This window comes from Petromyzon marinus, chromosome 41 (genome assembly GCF_048934315.1).
Source record: "Petromyzon marinus isolate PM22_M1 ecotype Great Lakes invasive population chromosome 41, UKy_Petmar_22M1.pri1.0, whole genome shotgun sequence".
Lineage (NCBI taxonomy): Eukaryota > Metazoa > Chordata > Hyperoartia > Petromyzontiformes > Petromyzontidae > Petromyzon > Petromyzon marinus.
This window is the reverse complement of record NC_133707.1, coordinates 1,135,990-1,157,698: the sequence shown is the minus strand read 5'-3', so window position 1 is coordinate 1,157,698 and position 21,709 is coordinate 1,135,990. Positions and strand designations below refer to the sequence as shown.

General features: G+C 52.9%; 1 protein-coding gene and 1 long non-coding RNA gene across 10 annotated transcripts in view; one reads left to right on the top strand and one right to left on the bottom strand.

Moving 5' to 3' along the window:
• LOC142930541 (uncharacterized) overlaps nucleotides 1-21,709 on the top strand; it is a 695,545-nt gene that overhangs the window by 20,679 nt on the left and 653,157 nt on the right. The gene's annotated exons all lie outside the window — the stretch shown is intronic.
• Nucleotides 343-21,709, bottom strand: part of LOC116950998 (transcription factor 7-like 2) — a 170,457-nt gene continuing 149,090 nt past the window's right edge. For 2 of the 9 annotated variants that reach the window (XM_076073202.1, XM_076073200.1), the window contains exons 7-14: nucleotides 20,808-20,888; nucleotides 17,477-17,614; nucleotides 15,325-15,481; nucleotides 14,884-14,991; nucleotides 13,858-13,915; nucleotides 10,623-10,695; nucleotides 5,758-5,844; nucleotides 343-2,894 (exon numbers count right to left, since the gene is read on the bottom strand). In XM_076073202.1, coding sequence (XP_075929317.1) covers nucleotides 1,652-2,894; nucleotides 5,758-5,844; nucleotides 10,623-10,695; nucleotides 13,858-13,915; nucleotides 14,884-14,991; nucleotides 15,325-15,481; nucleotides 17,477-17,614; nucleotides 20,808-20,888 — 1,945 coding nt within the window. In that variant the 3' untranslated portion in view covers nucleotides 343-1,651. Of the gene's footprint in view, nucleotides 2,917-5,757; nucleotides 5,845-6,229; nucleotides 6,256-10,622; nucleotides 10,696-13,857; nucleotides 13,916-14,883; nucleotides 14,992-15,324; nucleotides 15,482-17,476; nucleotides 17,615-20,807; nucleotides 20,889-21,709 lie in introns of all 9 variants that reach the window. The other 7 variants (XM_076073201.1, XM_076073205.1, XM_076073203.1 and 4 more) reach the window with 7 other exon arrangements.

Genomic DNA, 21,709 nt, shown 5'->3' with positions numbered 1-21,709 from the left:
CGGCCAATAACAGCGGCGAATATAAACCTGTCCCAGGCCTTAAATTAATACAAGGTGTGGTATGTAAACATTGCCGCGGGGGAAACAAAGGCGGTCGGGCGTGGTTGTTGTCCACCCGCTCCCTCGTGTGCCTTGCTGGCCTTCATATGCGATCGTTCACAGCATCCACCCCCAACGATCCGTTAAGAGCTATACGGAGGGTCTTCGTTATGCTCTGGAGACAGAACCTTCACCAACGTGCTCTCATTCGCCACGTACACACGCACGTTTAATTTATGTTGAGTTAAAAGCGACTCGTGCATCTAAAAGATTTCAGGAAAAAAATACTGAGGGTAAAAAAAAAACAGAATGAGTGTTTTTTTTTTATTTTTGGAGAAAAAAGCATGCTACAGACATGTACAGAATAAGCAAATTACAAAACCTCAACGAGGAAACTCTCAAAGCATTTTTTTAAACAGCAAATATTAACAAGGTGGCGTTTCAACTTTTTTTATAATCCGCGTACGGATCGCAAGTTCGTGTGGTTGGTTTCTCTTCTGTGGTTGAATTCTGTGCTCATGTCCTATTCTCTCCCGTCAACAGCAAATTACACATCTCGACACACGTTGTCAAAGTTTACCCATAGAATGTACAATGTGTTAAAATGCAATTCCACCAAAACAATTCAAAACTTGTACTAAACATCGTCTCTCTCCTCGTCCCCCCGCCCCATCTCCCCCCCCCCCCCCCAATATATTTTTTATGTGACAACAATGCACTTATTACCAGAAAAAAAGAATTGTCACTTTTAAAATTTTATAGATTTGGCCACAGAATAATTCTTCTCTCTCTCTCTCGCACGATCGCTCTCTCTCTCGCTCTCCAAAACAAGCGTACAAAATATAACAAATGCAATAACGATTGAAACAAATAAAATAAAAGCTAAATTGTTACCATCAAGCAAGGTTAATAAATACATAGTAGCTACAAACGGTGCAGGTGTTCACTGCCATGAGACGTTAAGCTAACAACTTGAGAGGAAATGGGTGCTTACATATTACAAAAGCCAAAATAAGGTGGAGCTTGACAGAGTCACGCACGCACACACATACATTTCTAACCAATGTACAATGACTTGGCTTTAACGTCGGCACAAAATACATATCAAAAATAACCACCTTCCACTCAAGGTCTCCTGCGCTGGAAGTCTTCAATTAAAAAAATAATAAAAACAAACGGATCAAGTTTACGTTGAAACTTTTTAAAATTTTGTATTTTAAAAGCTAAACACCCAACGATCCAAAAAGGAAATAATATCATACATGTAGAAATCAGGTAAACATATCTTCTATAGTCGCTGTGGAACATGTTTTATAAAATGTTTTCATAAAATGCATGATTACACACGAAAAGGACCTCAGAAATTGCGAAGCAAAAAGTCAAATATTGACCAGCAGTTTTGTGTCTGTGGACTTGGCGCAGAGGCTGGAGTGAGTAAGGAAGTGGCTCTAGGTCTGGAGTGAGCAAGGGGATCGGTACCGACTTGGGGTGGGGGGGGGCTGGTGTGCTCAGGGCCGGCCGGCACCACGGTTGCCGCGAGTGGCGTGGGGGGTGGGGATGGGCGAGGGACTTGCGGAGGGTGGCGTCGTCACGGGGGCCCTAGGCGGCGCCGTCACTTGCTGGGCTTGGTGACCAAAGACAGCGGCTGCGCCTGTGCCAGGAGCATGGCGTGGTGGAACTGCAGCGCGAAGTGCGACGGGGGGAAGGCGATCGCGGAGGAGGGCGGCACGTGCTGCGTCGGCGAGTAGGACAGGGAGCCGCTCGGTGAGAACGGCGACGGGGCCGAGAAGGGCAGGCCCGCGGCCGGCTGCGCGAGGGGGCGGCCGAGGCCCCCGTGCGGCGGCGGCGCGGAGGGGAGCGAGGTAGCGCCGGGTATCATCCGCGGGCCGAGCATGGGCAGCGGGAAGGAAGGGGAGAACATCTCCGGCTTGGCGGCGAGAGGCGGCGGCGGCGGCGCGTGCGCGGGGTCGAGCCGCGGCGACTTGGGGTGGGCGGCGTGCGAGTGCTCCGCGTAGGGCTGCCCCGGGCGCTTGTAGTCGGATGAGCAGGAGGGCGCCGACTTCTGAGCGCCGGCGTGCGTCGGGCTGTCCTTGCTGGGCGCCCGCGTCTGCTCGAAGGGGCTCATCTGCGGGGGCGCGGCGTGATCGCGTTTGTGGTGCTGGGAGTGCCTGCCGTGAGCCGGGGCGTTGCCCGGGCGCTCCGACTGCTGCTGAGCGCCGTCCTCCGTGCGCGCCGGCGCGCCGGCTTCCGCGTGCGAGGGCCGCTGCTTTTTATCCGACGTCGGCTTCTGGCCGGGCTCGCCGCACGCAAAGTCCGAGCGCGGCGGCGGCGGCGGCAGCTGGCACGGCTCCGCGTGGTGGTGGATCGGCTTGTCGGCGCGCCGCGCCATCGGGCTCCGGCTCGCTTCCGGCACCGCGGGCCGCTCGAAGCGCAGGTAATCCAGGCGCGAGGGGTCCGGGCCGGCGCTCTGGTGGTGGTTCGAGTGGTCGTGGGACGGCGGGAGCAACGGCGGCGGCCCGTACAGCGGGTGGGAGTGCGCGGGCGAGCGGACCTGCTCGAAGCCGTGGCGCTCGGCTTGCTGCGGGCCGTGGCTCTCCTTGGGGGCCGAGTCCGGCTGCGGGAGATCCCGCGGGTCTCTGTCTCGCTGGGATGACGAAGCAGCGGCGGCGGCGGTGGAGGTGGCTGGGGAGTGGTGTGGGTGGTCGCCGGCGCTCGCCGGGCCGGGGTGGAGGCGCCCGCGCGACAGGCAGCGCGCCGGCGAGCCGGGGAGCGAGTCGGTCATGCTTTCGTCAGAAGAGTTATTGCTGGCACAGCTGTCATCGTCGTATGGGTAGCGAGCACACTTCTTTTTCCTCCTGAAAACAGGCAAACAGTTATCTGTGAATAAAGCGCAGAGTCACTAATGGCACAGATCAGGCGGTCGACGCGATCCAATCAAGCGTTACGACGTCTCGGACAACATTTCATTTGTTGGACATCTGGCGGCCGGGCAGTGCAACACCTGTGTACGGTGTGTGGGGCCGGCAGTGCCTCGAATGGCAGCAGCGGGCCCGAGAATCACCGTACAGGTAATCACCGTACAGGTGATGCACTGCTCTGCAACGCGCGGACGCAACAAGCAGCTACATAGTTCACCCGCAGTATTGAAGTGTGCGCTCTGTGTCTGACAAAATGAACAGGGGAAAAAATGCAAGGGACTTGGCACAGACGGTGAAATCGAGGATTTTGCCCGGCAAGCCTTGACTGCCAGACCAGTTTAGGTGGCCCAATGTTTTAGTGCTTTAGCCGTCAGCTTTAGTGCCCTTGAATTTGTCCTCAAGGTGTACACAACGCGACACATGAACGACACGAAAGTGAATATGCGAATGGCAGCGACTCGGCATATGAGCGGGAGTTTGTGAAGTGAAATCTACAAGTTGAAATGAAATAATTTGTATTATTGCCAATGAATATAATTTGCAGGTATAAATTTTAGTATTCAATACGACATGAACGTTTTTATGTTTGTTACAATTGGGCCAATGCTTTGGAGCTCTGAACCTGAACAAGGCACACTCCTCGTCTTTAAATAAAAACTCTGACGATGCATAATCACGTTACCGACAGCGCATTATGCTCCCCATAGACATCAATGTAAAAATAAGCTAACTGACATTCAATAAGCTGCCAAGTTAAACAGGAATTGATATTATTTCTGCAATATCAGAATTAAATGTATCCAGTTAACAACTGCTTTGTAGCTGTTTACTTGCGTAGCATGCTTTGTCAGCAGTAACTGTGCCACTTTCGTAGGTAGGTACGTTGGCCAATGCAGCAACGTTAACACGACGCTAAACTAACGCTGGGCATCGCTATATTGTAGAGTGCAGTGCCTAACGTAAATATTGCAGCAGCAGCAAATCGGGATTTAGTTTTGTTTGGAATGAAATGTCAATTCATTTACTGCAAAGAACCGGCTGCGCCGTACACGACGCGTATGTCGCGCACGGCAATAAAACGCGTGACCACGAGAGATCTCGATTCACCGTCACCGTTCGCGAACGGGGCAGAAGTCGGAGTGGCGCTTGAATAAATCAACTGAGCGAGGGTCCCCACGGCGCCCATGAAGTTCAAGAGTTTACGACCGGCGAGAATGCCAATCGGGCCGTCGCGGCACGGAACGTGGACCCCGTTTGGCGGGCGAGCGTTGGGACCAACGTCTCGTGCGCGCGGGACGGTCGGTTGGGGGACCGGGGGGGGGACTGGCGGTGGCAGGAGCGCCACGTCACACAGAGACCTGAGCGATCGTTTTAACTCGTGACGCAAAGCGTGTGCGCGTCTTGCTTTGGGTCGGTTCTTTTTGCGACGTTTTGAGACTCTTTACGTGGAACGAGGGCCTCTGGCAATTCGCCACGCGTAATCCGTCTTTTTCCCTCCCTGCACTTGTCGAAGAACGGAATGGGATGTAAAGTGGGGGTGAGGATGGGGGAGTACGATGGGGGGGGGGGGGGTGCGCGACGAGCAACGCACCGCCGCGGGCTACAACTCGAGTTCCCTGTAACCTGGCAGCAATGTTCGGCGTGACCGGCCTCTCCCGGGTAAGGGAATGCCTGCGGACCGACTCGCCGCACCAGATAGCGCTCAAAATGGCAACCAGATGTCAATATGGTGCGAGCTTTGAGCCTCGTTTTACAATCCTTTATTTCTTACACATTGCAAATTAAACATTTGCTGTATTCTCCGGATTATATGATGCACATCCCCCCCCCACCCTCTCTCCCTCCAAGCTAAAGTTGGGGGTGACTTCACCAACACCATGTCCAGGTTTGCTGCCTGTTTAGCAAGTTAAGTTTAACAGTGCATCTCACAATCCGGAGATTACGGTATTGCTTTAATAAAATTATTATCACCAGACCCTTCTGGTGAACAACAACGGGACTGAAACATAATTTGTAAAAGTGAGAAAACAATAATAATCGACCTAATTTAAAAAGTTTAGGTTGAGGCGAATGAAGGTGTGATGCCAAACATTGCCGAGCTGAATGTGACGGTCCCTGACGAGTTGGAAGCGCTCGCCGAGAAGACGAATCAGCGCGGAGGACGATGGCGTGTGGAGCGATCGATGTCGACTCCACAGCTGTCGTGGTGGCCCTTTGGCTCATACGAAGCTGCTCGTGAGTCGGCAATGGGTCAAACGGCTCCAGCGAGGGAGCGGGGATGGGTGGAAACAATTGAAACAATCGCGCTTGATAAAATAAGCGGACGCTGTTTTAACATCACTCGTCTTCCGGAAGGTTGCGTGTCGCTTGGCCGGATGTGTGCTCGTCAGTTGGTGCAATGGCTCACGGTCCCCTTAGCCAACAATGCTCGCGAGATGAAAATCGAAATGAATGACCCACGTGCCCAAACTCGTTTATGTCCCTTTTAATCAAGCACGCGTATGTGCCACGGCTAACATCAGTGTCTCAACCGGTTCTGGGTGACCCCCCCAACCCTCTCCTTCACCAACTCGCACTGACCAGCGTGGTGAAGTAGAGTCGGACCCCCATGACCAGGAAGGACATGGGGGGAGATGTCTCTGTACAGTATTGTTTGAACAAAGACTAAAATGGTTTTTTTTATGTGCAATGCAAAAAGAAGCCACTCCTTTTAAAATTACTGTAACCACTTTCATAGAACAGAATATATACAAGCATTGCTTTTTTGTTAGTAGTTGAATTTTTTTAAGAGTGCCCTCACTTGATCTCGGAAGCTAAGAAAAGTTGAGCCTGGCCAGTGGCTGGACGGGAGGCGTCTGCAAGCCAAGCACCCTGGGCGGTGACATCACTGAGGGCGAAACGGGCTCAGGGCAATGTTTGGCACACAACCGACGCAAGGCAATCGCGTGCGCGCGTGCGCACACACACACACAAACGCACAAACGCACACTCCGTTCAACGTTAAAACGCGGCGGCGGGAACACCCTCGTTTACCTGCTGCACCACCGTCGCTGGTGGTGGATGTGGCCTAGCCATTGCTGCCGAGAACGAGGGGAACCGGCAGTGTTAACGCGCGCGTGAGAGCCCACTGGCTGGCGGTGGACGGCGACGCGCGAGAGCCGGTTAACGCATGCGGGGGAGGGGTGGGGGGGGGGGTTATCGGGTGCAAGGGACACGGACGAAGGAGGCACAGAGAAGGACAAAGAAGGTTCGGTAATCGAGCGAGTACCTACCACAGGCTAATTATCCTCATTACAGACTGCCGCATAGCCAAAAAAGGGGGGAAGAGACACAGGCACAGGAGAGACGGGCGGGGGGAGGGGCAAAGGAAGTCAGTAACTGTGGACATGCACCCAGGGAAAAAAAAGTCAGAGCATTAGGAAGGACCGAACGCGACCTTTGGCAGTGAGAGAACGTGGCTGGGGTGGCTGACTGTGAAAATCCCAGTTAATCGTGTTCTTTCCTTGTAAAAAGAAAGAGCGTTCATATGCAGGACGTTGTAGTGTACGACGAGTCGGGTCGAGCCAACAAGAACTGCACTTACTGTCAATAGATTAAAGACAACGTGAATAGGACGGCTCTTTAACCAGCGGTGCTGTGAGCAACATGTCAATAACAAAACATTTAAACATGAGGAAAATGTAATAGCCAAAAAGGCTACTTCAACACCAACAAAGTAATGGCCGGCCGGAGTCTAGCTTTAATAACTCCACGCAAGGTCTGAGTTTATTGTTTTAGGGGGGGGTGGGGGGCGGAATTAAATATTCGTCAAAAAAAATAACTCACGAGGCAAATATTTATGATCCTTAAAGCTTAAAAAAAAAGTTAATGTCGATCTCTTAATGTTATCGGTCAAAAATGGCCTCTTTAATGCGACCCTGCACGGCCTCTGCAGCGTCGCTGCTTTGAGTATTTGTCCCGCCACCGCTTTGCTCATCGTACACGCGGCAGTCATTAGCGGCCAAGGCGAGCAGATTGCTGCTATTACAACTGCATCTGATAAAACGTCCGCTTATTAAAAAAGGGAAAGAGAGGACATTTGTTCCGAGGAAATGTAGCGATGCTAGTTTTATTTTTAATGGACGATGTTCTAACGGCATGTGGACTTGCAAGCAGCGCGAGTTAGAAGTTCACTTTACCTACCGTACTCTTTACGTTACCAGCACGGAGACGAAAATGGTGAAAAGAAAACCATCGAACGAAGTGGTCTTTGTGAACCAAACTTATTTTTTTCCAAGTAGGATGAAATTTTAATCACTAACCGCTCGGGAAAGTCGAATTTTTTTTACGTGCGTAGCATATTCATTAATAGTGTTACGGTTGGCTATGCCGGTAGGTTCAACTTGAGGAATAATTCAGAACGGCGCGCAACTCTGGCAGCGTTACGAGCTCGCTGGCTTTTGCGAGACGCGAAGTCTGTCCCTCTCTCTGTCCCTCTCTTCGTCTCGACGTCTGTCCGTCTCAGCTGCCTGCACCTCTTACCCACGCAAACCATCCGAGGGCACCGATGACCGATGGTGCACGCTCTCGCTCTCTCCACGTTATTTACCAGCCGCACTTCACCACCACTCGTGCTTCCCCCCCACCCCCCCGGGTTTTTTTTTTTTTACCACGGAGTAAAGACGCCATTAAAAAAGAAACCAGCACCTACGCGCGCGAGCAAAGCGAGTTTTATGGAGTACATTTTGACTCACTTAGATCGAATTACGTGAAATGTGCTCATGGAGGAGACGGCAGGGCGGGGGTGAGTGGGGGGAAGTTCTCTATAAATAACTCCTAAATCTAAGCTGAATCGTTTAGTTTCAAGGCCCGCGCTTGTTTACTGAGCAGAAATGACCTCTCTTTAACTGCGGTTGCGTGAAAGCCGAGCCTTGATTTTTCTTTCAATAAAGAGCGCCATTTTCCTTCGGCGAGCCCGAGTCGCTCCCAGCAGGGGAGGCTTGCTTGGCGAACGAGCGGCTGGGGCGAGCGATATGTCTCCCCGACATTCACCTCAATTCCACGGGTCACACCTGACATGGGGAAACTTCGAGGCAAAAAAAAACCTGCCCGAGTAATTCTACTCCCACGTCCGTGGGCAAGAAACCCGACATTGTAATGCATTCGCCACAGAGCGCTCTCGTAAATGACTCCTGCAGCAGCAGCAGCAGCAGACTGACTGATTGACAACTGCAAGCAGTGATTAATTAACTTCTCCGATGTCGTACCGCTCGTTTTTCGTTCGGCACGACCTTCGACGTTTCGCGCTGCGTGCCGGGAGTTTTTCTTCGTGAAACCGAACGGAAGCGGCCAAACTCTCTCCCTCGACAATCGTATAAAGTCACCAGCTGCCAGCGCATGGAGCGAAACATCGGACGTCGTGCCGGACAACACGCGCGGTTACAACCCCCCCCCGTAAACGCACCGAGACAGCTGTGCGCACAGCACGACCGCGGAACCTACGCTGTGGCGATGGCTTAAGCGTTCCTGCACCAGCGTCAATCCCATTCTGAAACAAGCTCCTTTGAGGACTTGTCCAATGCATCACCCCCGCCCCCTAATGTGTCCCAATGTTGCCGTGTTGTTGCTGCTGCATCCTCAAAAGCAAGCCTCGTTTCCGTTGCACTTAAAAGACCAGCGGGACTTTGCAAGAGTCGGCAGCCAGGGCGCGCTCCCGTAGCAGCCAAATGTTCTGCAAACTTAACGGTCTGCGCGAACGCACCGACTGCAGAAATTCACCCAAAATGAATATAACAAACGGATATAATCTTCGTTTTGGGGATTCGACACGTCAAGATTACACTTAAAATATAAGTATTCGTCTCTCTCAACGTGCTTTCTCTTGCAAAAAGAACGTAGCAGGAGCTTTGAGGCAGGGGACACCGCACGCTCGTGAAGTTCCACCCCCCTCGGCGCGCCGCTTTGTTTAATTGGGGAGATCGAGACGCAGAGTGCGACCTCGGGAGGGGGCGAGGGCACCAAAACGAGACCACCGCAGCCACCCCAAGCCAACGTTGACAAACCACCAGGTCCAGAGAGCCAAACAGGTAAACGAGAAAACAGGGGGGCAGGGGGGTTGGAGAGGGGTTAGGTTAGTAACATCGGCAGGATCTTTTTTTCTCTCGAATCCTCTTTAAACATGTACCTTCCAGAGTTTCCAACGGCACGTGTCGCGGTAGCATGTTCAATGGGTGAGAGGCGTTCTCTAATAACGGGAGGTGTTAGAGGCAGGCAAGCGGAGAGGGAGGGGGGGGGAAGGGAGACGCGGAGAGGAGTACGCGACTCTGTCCCGCCTGCCCGCCCGCGTGTCGCGCGGTGCGTGCCACCACGTGGCTCCATCGCACGAGCGCAACCAGCAGGCAAGACGTTGATCTACGTACGCCCGTCTCCGTTAGAACCGCCGGCCGGCAAATGGTGAAGCTGGCTCGGATGGTCTCAATGCCTTACAACACCGTCAAGAAACAATCAACCTCAAAACGGAATGTATTTTTGTTATCTGTGTGTGTGTTTTTTTTGACTGACTAAGGTCTCGTTTGAGACGCGGCGAGTCACAAGGTACGTGATGGCGGTGTAATCGACGGTCCGTTCCTCCAATTATTCACACGACCCAGTCACTTGACACCTATTTTGCCCACTAACAACCTCCGGTTGGGCGTCGTCACACAAAGACCAAAAGGGTGACGGGGGTTCAGTTTGGACGTCACAAATATTGTGCAATCCCCGATTGGCAACGTGACTGACCAGTGATGGTCTACCGATCACCTTCATGGCGCATTAAACATTCGGTTTAATTATTTACATTTAATAAGTATTTCACCTTTGGCTTGTCACACACCACCACCAATATCCTGGAACCGATAAGTGATTACATAGCAGTTCCAGGCAATTTCATGACAATGTTCGGAGCTGCTTTTATCGTTGTCATAAGGCACACGCAATAAAAACGTCCGTTTTCCTTCGTCATGAGCAGCTGCTATCAACCTGGCCGTGTTGACAATGAGCGCCAAAGTGTGCCTCCGCCAACAAGAACCACGCCAAGAGGTCACGAGGTCGGACACATTAAGCAATCGTTGCCTTCTTGTTTGCTCACGATCCCAACTCGTTCGAAAGGGGGCGGCGGTGTCTGAAGTTCAACATCATTTCCGCCTCTCTATCGTGGACCCAAGGTCTCGGACGTGTATTATGCACGTTGGTGTTTGCCAGCGGCGAGTCGTGGGATGGGCAACACATTCTATTTTACTCGTACGCCAGAGCAGGTAGTGGGCCGCAGTTCTCATTACAAGGCGCGAAAAAACCAACAGCCGCCAATTCGTATTTCAGCCAAATAATAATCAATAAGCATTAAAAAAAAACACTCACACAGAAAAATCGTCCCATTGAGCCATTGAGTTCTTCCCGACCAAAAGACGGTGTTTGCGCGCGAGGCGTTCAGACCAGCCGCAGGGGCGCGCGCGACATCAGGCAACATCACGCTACACGTTTGGGCTAACCTTTATCCGTTTACTCATTTTGGTCGACGTTCGTTTTTTGTTTTGCGACGAAACGTGGCGTGCGACAGGGGGTGGGGGGGGGAGGGGTGGGGCAGGGGTGGGGCGGGGGTGGGGCGGGGCGGGGGGGAAAGGTGGCTGCAGAAGTGGCGATACACACCTGCAAGGGCTACACCAGTTATTCTGCTGGTCAACCCCGTAGCGAGCTCGGCATTTCTTAGCGGATTCTTGCTCTGAGGGGGGAGACGGCGTGAAGGCAAGGAGGAGGTGTGAGGGATAACAGGAAGCAACAAGCTGGGCCAAGCCAGTCCACTAAGTGAGCCAAACCCCTCTCCTCCCGCCTCTCTCTCTCGGGGCTTCCGTAAGTCCACCGTCTCTGCTCGAGCAGCAAACGCGGTCCCTAACGCGAACGTGGGCTCACCGTGTCGTCCCCTGTTCTCGGCTGACTTGGCCGTTAAACACATGCTGGAGAGCTGCTGCGTGTCGATTTAAAATAGGCTAAAATGTGGCTTTGACCGTAAATTAAGGTAAAAAGTGTATAACTATTAAAAGTTGAACTCCTCTCCTCCCGTCTAGAGGAGTACCGCATTCCCACCCTCAAAGAAAAAAACGAAGCATCAAAAGGGCCCCTAATGGCAAAATTCGTTACTCTGCTCTGTCCCCTCTGTTCCACCAGGGGGGGGGGGGAAACGCACACACATGGAAACACACGCATGCACGCATACACACGCACACACACACGTGCACGCACGTACACACACGCGCCCACACCAGGCAATTATGTCTTTCTCGGGAGGCTCACTTCACACAAGGCCGCGTGTTCAAATGCAAAGGCTGAACACTGCGGCCGGGAGGGCAGACACGAATTGTTGGTTCTCGTTGTGCCGAAAGGGGCTGGGGGCTTTGGCGACCGCTCCGCAACGTTCAACTGCCAAGGCTCCCCTCTCTCCTCTCTCCATCACCCCCCACGCCTCCCTCTCTTCCTCCCCCCCCCGCGGCTCCGCCTGCTCCGTCCAGCCCAGCTCGCGGCCAGCACCCCCCCGCAACGATGTAGGATAACGCCACGTTACGAATTTAACCCAAACAAAACAAACAGGAGGAGGGGGGGGCGGCCCTTTTCACAAACTACATGCGTGCGGCTAAACAAGAGCTGAGAACTACGAAGCGAGATTCCAACGGTTGCGCGTGTACTTACGGTTGAACGAAAAAAAAAGCAAATGAAATGAAAATAAATCAAGCCATTTACGTCCCAAGGTAGCAATAAATGTGTAATATTGTGGAAATACCGGCTAATTGCTGTGTAATTATTATTGGGTTACGTTTGGGCCCTGGCGCTACGTTTCCCTCCCCCCCACCCCCGCCGGAGCCTCGTGACTGATTGTCGTTCAAAGTGCAAGGATGCCTCAAGCCATCCCCACTCGCCCAGCCGCCGCTGCCGCCGCAAATATCAGCGCCAGAGCCTCCATCCTCGCAAATCCTCTCGTCGCGCTGCACAGCCGCTACGTACTCTTGAGATTAACGTCTACGACAAAACGCGTTTCACAACGTTTATTTATACGGTTATTGGCGGCAACGGCGGTGTCAAGGTGGAAGGGCATAACAACATTACAGCCGCCCCTCCCACCACTCGCCCGCCCCCCCAGACTGCGTTAACCCCTCGAACTCGTCTACGAACCTCAGGAGCTACTGGACATCTGTGAAAAAGAGATTTTTTTTTATAGCTCATCGGATTCCTCCAGCATAAATAAAGATTCCGATTCTGAAGGGGGCTCAAACGCCGCACCAGTGCGTCGTGATCGCGGGTGAGCGACAACGGTCAGGCAGCACTGGCACCACGGAGTGGTCCTGCACGTCCTTTTATTTTTTATTCATTTAATTATCAAAAAAATGTTCATTTTTCTCTCCTCTCTCTTATGGGCCAGGGTTCTCGTTCACTGTCTGCCACTGTCAGGGTAGACGCACCCCGAGCGGGGTTGGGAGCGTGCGTCAAAAAAACAACAACACAGCAGCAGCAGTGGCGGCAGAAGGAGGAGGAGGCGGTGGAGGAGGAAGGAGGGGAAGGGAGACGCAGGCAGGTCCATGCTCAGCAAGCAAGACGTTGTTCATGCAGCCTTTGGGACACTCGGCATGCAAGTGACAGGGCAGCATCCACAACAACTCCGCGAAGCAAACCCACCGCGGATAAATCAGAAGAATGTCACTTTTTCAGAATTACTTTGCTTCGTGGTTTTTGTTGTCACGTAATTAGCAATTTGGCAAAGTGATCGCGTTTAATTGCTTCGGAACGTCGTGTCATTTCCCTTGGGGGTGGAGTGCGGGGGGCGGGGTCGCTTGCACTTTTGTTTCGCAAACGGAGGCTTGGAGCGAGAGACCCTCTGCGGCGTCTCTGCGGCACGCGGCCCGATGTGAGCGGCGGTGGCGGCCTCGAGCCATTCGCGGGAGCGCAAGCCGCGTACATTCTTTAAAGCCAAATTTGTCGCGTTTATTTTTAAGGCTTTTTTAAAATGAAATATAAAAACAAACACAAACCAGCGAGCGTTAAAAACGTTAGGAAAAACTTCGAGTGAAAAATCAAAACCAAGCACAGACTTAAAAAAAAAATGATTGGGATTCGTTCAGAATTGATTAGAAATTAGAATTATATTAGAGAATCGAATAAGAATTAATTTACACGTCAAGAATTTATCCAGCGATTTACAAAGAGCACTCTTCACGGCCGGGGCCCGCTAGAAATGCACGGAAGCGCCAATTTCCTCTCTCGAAATTTCTGTTTATTTTGCAGTTCCTTAGCAGCATCACACGCCCAGGTACCTTCTCAAACAAGCTTCTGTTGTTAAATTTCCGCAATTATTGAAAAAATAAACACAACTTAGTTAAATGAAGTAAGCGCTTCCGCATATTCCGATTTGCCCCGGTCACAGCCAAAGCAAAAAAAAAGGGGCTGAGTTTTTGATTGACAGCGCTCGGTGAAGGCGTTCGCCCACTCGGCGTCGTTTTAACTGCGGACCAAGAGGCGTTAAAACGTGCGCGCGCGTGGTCAAGCGCCCTTCCACGGCAGATAACGACCTCACGGTTTTTAAGAATTACCTTCAATTGGTATTTTTTTTACATTAATGCCGTTTCTCAATCTCATCGATGCAAATTGTTAATGTGTTAATGTCGCCGGGTCCTTAAATGTGAACACCGCAAACAGGCTTTTTTGCTGTCGATTAACGCGCCGTTCTTTTTTCTCCCCCGAAGGGCCAATGTCGCCGCTGAACCAGTAGGTGGTGGCTTCTCTGCATCGTCGGTCACTTTCCTTTACGATCGTTCGAGAATCAAGTCGATTATCGTGGGGGGGAGGGGGGTGGTGAGGGGGGGTGGTGAGCGGACAAAACTGTACGAGAATCACTCACCAATCACGGCTGGCTGCTCAGCAGGCTGCTTCTCCCTTTTTCTTTTCTTCTTCTTGCCCTGGTGAAAACCAGTGGTCTTAAAGTCACCACACTCACCACACCGAACTCACGGTTGCTGCCACACTGGCTCGGCACACTCACCTGAAGACCGCACCTCACCTGGCCTGCCTGAGCACCGTGGGGGGGGGGGAGGAGGGTTTGGAATTGGGCTGTCTCCCCCAAGGCACAAGTTCTACCCTATAACTCCTTTTCCGATGGCACATCCGAGCCGCCGCACTGGCGCCGGGCTCTCGTGGTACTGGTGGTTTTTCCACTGCAAGCTTATTTCCATGCCGCGCCAGAACGAGGCCGAGCAACGCTGGCGTCACAGACGATGCCTCAATTTGCCTCGCGGCCAAGTGTGGCTCTGGGCCGGGGCTGAAGATGCAATCATTGCATGCGACAGAAGTCTGCACACTCTGAAGACACAGCATCTCATTAAAATGCATCTCTTGAGCCAAACGCAGGCTGGCTACCGCTACATTTTTAGCAGGGCGGTTAATAATTGATGCCCATATAATTAGATTATTCACAGAAATAAATTGGGCACCGGTGGGATTCGAAGTGTGCGGACAATGCTCGATGCGGTTCAGTGTCAAGTAAACTTACCACTAGGCCACCACTAGGCCACCACCAGGCCACCACTAGGCCACCACTAGGCGACCACCAGGCCATCACTAGGCCATCACTAGGCCACCACTAGGCCACCATTAGGCCACCAGGCCATCACTAGGCCACCACTAGGCCACCACTAGGCCACCACTAGGCCATCACTAGGCCACCACCAGGCCACCACTAGGTCACCACTAGGCCATCACGAGGCCACCACTAGCCTACCACGAGTTCAACTCTTGGCCACCACTAAGCCACCTCGAGTCCACCACTAGGCTACTTTGATGCCACCTCTAGGCCACCTCTAGGCCACCATGAGGCCACCACTAGGCCACCCTTTCTCCAGTCTGGGCTACGTGCACTGCGCATACTCACGTAGTTGTCTCGCGCGGACCAGCCAGGGTACAGCTGGCTGTGGAGCTGCCTCTCCTTGCGCGCCAGCTCGTAGTACTTGGCCTGCTCCTCTCGTGAGAGGGCGTGCCACTGATGATCGGCACATGGTAAGCAAACGCACGCAAAGCACACAGCCCACACATAGGACACAACACACACGCACAAACGACGTACTTTGAGATTCGGCTTAGACTCGCCGTACAAACACGGTGGTGAATGGCGAAGCACGGCTGGCATGTGCCCTGGTGCAAGGAATATAAAATGGGAACCCCCCCAACCCCTCCACCGCCCAAATCTTCTGCTTGGCCCCTCTGGCCCGCGGGCCATGGCACAATGGCCGTGGCGACGGGGCGAGCGTGAGCGGCGCGTGGGGCGGCGCGTGGGGCGGCGCGTGGGGCGGTGGCTGCCGGTGGTGTCACGTACCCGGCGGCCCAGGATCTGGTTGATGGCGGCGCTCTCCTTGAGCGTGCACTCGGCGATCACCTTGGCCCTCATCTCCTTCATGAAGAGCATGAACGCGTTGAGCGGTTTCTTGATGTGTGGCTTCTTCTCCTCCGCCTCCTTCTTGGAGTTCTGTTTCCTGGTGGGAAGGACGATGGCGGCGTTGTCAACTTGTGACGCGACGCCACGCAGGGTTCGTTCACTCGAGGATAGCGTGCGCTCGGGGCACGAGGGAGAACCACGGATGAGCGGGAAAGCAGCGGCCGGGGTCCAACAATTGCCCAAGCTCCACGGTCCACTATAAATTAAGGTGTTATCGGCCAATTAACGAGTGTTTCCATGTGGGAGGTAATCGGAGCACCCGGAGAAAACCCACACGTGCGAGGGGGCAACACTCTAGTCCAATCTCCTGGCGAGCCAGGATACGGCTCTTCCTCGGCGCCCACGGGAAGGAAGTTTCACAACATCTGTGCGGTGATCCACCAACCCCCGCTGCTGCTGCCTCCACAACGCTGGATGACAAGCAGCCACGCGCACAGCCACCACCACCGGCTGCCACCCGGCCGATAACAATGACAATGAAGAGGAATAACGGAGCAATGAGTAATAACCGAGCTTTAACTCTGCGTCGTTTGCGCGGCACGAGAAAGTTATGTGAACAACACCGCGGGGCTCTCGGGAAAAATTAATCCGCATTCGGTAGAGGTGGGGTGGGCCGGTGGTGGGGAGGGGGGTACTGTGAAGGTGGCGAAGTACGGCAGGCGGCGAGGCACGCGCACCTGTCGGAAAGCGTGGGGGAGGGGCAGCTGGTTGGTGGTGGTGGTCGCTTCAAGGGTGTCTCATCCAAGTGCACTGGCCCCCACGGGAGCGTTTAATGCGTGTGGCGCACACACACGCACCAACAACGGCAGCAGCCGCCGCCATTCGCCACTAAGTGGCGGGGTGGCGTCACCGCAGCGCTTGTGCCAGGCTAGGTGCACCTTGCTTGAGGCCATGTGAATTGTCGAAAGCTCGCTGACGGGGAGGTTACGGGGCAGACCCAGGTGTTATCATAATTTACATTTGTATGGCGCATTTCATCCGTAGGTTCCCAATGTGCCGTACAGAGACAAAGATCCCTCGCATAGCCTTCACAGACTGCTGGGGCAAGTGTTGTTTGTGAGCACCTATGAAGGCCGGAATGGTACACGAGGGGGTGGATGGCCAGCACCACGCCCGACCACCTTTGTCTCCCCAGTGGCGATGTTGACACACCACGCTAGGTACTCATTTGAGGCTGCAATGAAACTCGGGTCACCGGTGGTAGAAGCACAGCACGCTAACACGCAATACAACACACACAAACACTGCATACTGTGCGTCCTGAGTGTCTGTATGCGCGTCTGTGTGAGCGCTTTGTATCTGTGTGTCTCTTTTTGCTCACGGGTGAGCGGCGGTACAGTTGGTAAAACACCGCGCGACAAACCCGGCATGCACAAGTTCGATTCTGAATTACGGCTAATATCGGTGGCGAGTGATACTCGAATTGGTCCTGGGTGGCACCCTACCTTCACTTACCCTGTACTGACCCGCGTGGTGAAGTATGGTCAAACAATCCCCGAAATAGGACTTTCAAAATACCTTTGGCGTGCCACACTTGAGTTGCCACTAAATTTGATCACGCATTGGACTGAGCACCGCTAAAATTAGCAACACAGCACTGCCAGGTCAAAAAATACTCCCCTCCGCAGCGACGGATATCGTTTTCAGCCTGCTTTGTGGTGGTAGGCCTCGTGGGTGGGTACACCGTCCGCGGCTTGGAGGCTTCCCCACCACAGCTATACGAGGAGGCTCAGGGCTTCAGGTCTCTCTAGGATATTTTCCGCGTAGCTTGCAAGGCCGCAAGTAGGTGGGCACGTGACTCGGTAGCCACAGCCAGAGGGAAGAGGCATAACGGATTTGGTGTGCCTGGTGAGGAAATATTTTCCAGGGTCGCTGACCCAGCTCAAAAAATCGGGTGGAAATGAAGCTCCGAGTACGCGGGGGATCCCAGAGCCGAACACAACTCCTCCGAAGTAGGGAGCGTGGCGCCGAGCATGAGCGCGAGTGCGGTGCCCGTGACCACCCCCCCCCGCGTGGGGATCGCGATGCCTACTGGTGCTCCGAGCCGTTGGCGCCGCTGTGAGCCTCCTGTTTGACGGGCGGCGTGACGATGGCCGGGTGCGGGATGCCGGTGGGTGGCAGGCCGTGTGACGGGTGCACCATGTGGGGCGGGTACCGGCCCGACAGGAAGCTGGAGGGGGGGGGCAGGGTGGGAGGGAGCATTGGTGAACTTCGCGCACGCTGGTGCAAGCGAACGGGAGCAAGCAACACAAGCACAAGAAAAAAATGTGCTTGTGACAGACACGTACACACACGTGCAAAGACAAAAACGCACGTGCATGGAGACAAACGGCAGCAAACACACACAAAAGCAAAGATCCTCCGTATAGCCTCTGACTTTTGCGGCAAGTACTGTGAGTGAGCACCTATTAAGGTCAGCGCAGCACAAGAGAGGTTGGGCGGCCAGCACTACGCCTGGCCGGCTCTCTCACTCCCTTAGTGCTGATTTTTCAACATCACACCACACTACTCATTGAGGCTGAATCAACCTGGGGGGAGGGAGGCTCAAGTACAGTTCACGAGTGGGAATTGAACCCAGGTCACCGGGTTCGTAGCGCATGGTGTAAAGCGCTGTGCTACCGCTCCCCACACACACATGCAGGCACACACACACGCAGAGGTACAAATATGCGCAGAGGTACAAATATGCGCGGGCACAGAAACGCAGATGCGCACACACGCGGCCAGATGCACACGGTACACACAGGTCTCAGCGTACACGAGGCATATCAGATGTACGTACACACAGCGGCATGCACACTCACAGGAGCACACCAACACAAACACCAGGTGGCCACCTCCACTCAGCACGCGAGCATGTCCATAGGTACACTTAGCGAATAATACAACAACCATAGAAAGTAAGCACCATTCGAGAACACATGACAACAAAAATAAATCGCAAGCCAAAAACATTGCATTGATGTGGGTGGGTTACAATCAAGAAAAGGTTGCATATATATTTAAAACGTAAATAATTATTGAAGAAAATTGTTGAGTGGCAGTTTCGGGGATAAAATGAGGCTATTTGGCTCAAATCTTCAACTAAAGTTTGAGACGGCTCTGGCCAAATTCCCAAGGTAACATCATGGTGACATCAATTCACTCTCCAAAAATTATTTATTATATATTTTTATTTCCCCTCCCCTCCCCAAGCAAACTCCCTCTCAGCAGCTTTCCGTGGCGGCAGCACGGAGTTTATTGTCAAACGATTCATTCAAAATTAATTACGCAGCTTTATCAAATATTCAGCAGCGTGCCACTTGGGGGATCCCTCGGCCTGACCTCATGCTAATTACTGTCATGGTTAGCACTACAAACGGCGCGCCCGAGAAGCCGGCTACACAAATCTTTGCCATTTACCCACATGGACACCGCCACCGATGGCTTTTTTTCTCTCTCTCTCTCTCTCGTTCGTCTGCGACGCCTCTTCCAGTTCCCCGTGCAAATTACCTGCTGGAGTTCCTAACAAACAGGATGAGGCAGCTGCGCGCAAGTTTTTGCGCGGTTATCTGCGGATGAGCGGCGAGTGAGCCGCTCAAGCGCCCGAGGGCGACGGCGGCGCTGGGAATAGCCCCGAGCGGGCCATGGATTATTCATCCTGCGCTGGCGAGCGGGAGAACGAGCGTGCGTGCGCGCATGTGCGCTAGCTGCACGTCGATGATGCAAATGGCGCAGGTATCCCGAACGCCGGGGGACATGCTGAACAATCGCAACGCAAGGGGGGCCATCGCACCCCAGGGCCAGCCTTCATTATAACGGCCCGCTTGCCGTTACTAATGCGACAATGGGGAGAAATCTGCGGAAGCACTGGTCATACCCGGTGAAGTCCAAGTGTGTGTGTGTTTTTTTTTAAATAATGTCATCGGTATTTGACGTTGAATAGATTTATTTTCAGCTCGCATTTTTTTTACGTTGAGATAAGATTTGTAATTTTATGAGTGAAAGAGTAGGCCGAGATATCCTCAAGAGAGAGGTGCTTTCAAGAGCTGCTTCTTGTGGAGCGTTCCTTCTGGCAGCAGCAGTGTGAGCAGGCAATTTCAGGGCTGTGCCTTTACCCACCGTTTATCATCTTTACCCTACTGGACATCTGTGAAAAAGAGCTTCATAGCTCATCGGATTCCTCAAGTCTAAATAAATATTCAAATTCAAATAAATATTCAAATTAAAGTTTAATGCTTTGTACGTGGATGAACATGTATGCTCCCGTAATTTTTTCTTCCAGATTGCAAAAACGTCACCGTTAATAATTTCAAAAAATATATAACTTGGGAAATTCTTACATTTCCCATAAATGGCATACATTGGCGAAGACAATGAGGAGATATGCCCCTCAAGTGTGCGTGGTAAAGTCTCATAAACCAACATAAGAATTCCGTAACGTTATAACAAAACAATAAGACAGCTACTTGCTCTGTGACGGTGTAAATATGTTTGATCACTGGAAGGTGAAATAATCCGTAATACTCCAAGGACATGTTTTTATTTATTTAATATTAACAACTACCGGGCGATGCTTTAGCCGTTTCCACGGATTATCATTATTATTATCGAGCCTGACGGAGAAGTGAGAGGCGTCTGGCGTGACAAAAACAAGCCTGAGCCCATAAACACGGGGCCTGGGAGACCTGGGTAGTAAATCCCGCAAGCCACTCATGTGCGGCTCTTATCCACGAGCATTATCGGGGGTTTTACTCACTGCCTCTCGCAGCACACGCCACTGTGCGGGCCGATTTAGCCGAATTTGCCAATTTCAGCTCCGCGATGCGGCGAGGTGCACCCTCCCCCGCCGCTCTCCCTCCACTCTTCCACTCTTCCATCATCGTCGTCGTCTTCTCCTGCGTTGTGTGTGGTCAATTCAATTATTCCCTGCCTCCCTCTCTCGCTGCCTCGTCCCCCTCCTTGCCTGTGTCCGCCGAAGCCCAGCTCCAGTTTTAACAATTAAAACTATTCTCTTGCAGGTGTCAACGGGTACTTCAAGGTTCAATCTCAAGAGGTCCCTGCCCCCGAAATGTTTTGACCAATTAGAAGCTTATAGTTGGAAGCCGACTGGAGGGTTGGGCACACACAAGTACCCAAGCATGGCGCTGCTGCGGCATTAAGACACGCGACCTATTTGCTGTGCCTGTTTCCCCGAAGCAGAGGCATCTTACGCACGCGTGACACTACCTGGGTACGGATCCGCACACGCTAGCACGCGGAGGCGTGTCCGCGCATCGATCTGCGCGCACGTGCATGTGCCTCTTTTGTCACAATCGTACGGGGGACGGTGGTCCGGTGGCTACAACGCACTGCCGCTGGTTCGATAGCGAGGAGCGTCTCACCTGGACATGGAAGAATTGACGAGCGCGGTGGGGTAGGGGGGGCGGAAGCCCCCAGCCAGGGGGTAGAGGGGCTGCCCCTGCCTGTAGAGCCAGGGTCAGACGGACAGCGGAGAGAGTAGGGGTTAATGTCAATAACAAAAATGTCTGCATGTAGATAAAGATCCCCCACCGCCCCCGTGTAACCTAGAAAAATTGTTGGGGCAAGTGTTGTTAGCGAGCACCTATTCAAGCCAATTACAGTGTGAGAGGGGAAGTTGTAGCCAGCTCCACACTCGCATCATGCTGTCTACACATCGTATCGAGTACTTATTTAAGGCTGAGTTGACCTATAGGAGGCCGAATTGAAAGATTACTCGCCTCCAATGTTAACTGGGAACCCACACGCAGGTCACTGAGTGGGGGTATGGTGTGGTGCGCTAACCACCGAGCCACAGCTCAATGTGAATAAAGACAAAGATCCCCAGTAAGCCTTTAACAGATTTTAACAGATTGTTGGGGAAACTTCCTTCTGCGAGCACCTATGAAGGCCAGCACACGATGGGGTGGATTGCCAGCACCACGACCGATCGCCTTTGTCACCCCAATGCTGACATTTTCTCAGGCCGTGTTGACGTAGGAGAGGCATAAGACCGGTTCAGATAAATGTCGCTGGTGTTAGACGTTGAGTGGGGAATTTAAGTCGGGTGAACGGGCTCTCCAGCGTAGAGCGCTAAGCGCTGCGACGCTGCTCCCCACATCAACGTAAATACACGCATGCACGTGCGCGTGTGCTGCGTGTTTAAAAATACGAGGGCCTCCGGTTTATTTAGCATTGACAGCTGGTGAAAGAACAAACCGTTAGCAAGCACCTATTAAGGTCAGCAAGCAAGAGAAAAGCAAAACTGTTGCGAGCGCCACGAGTG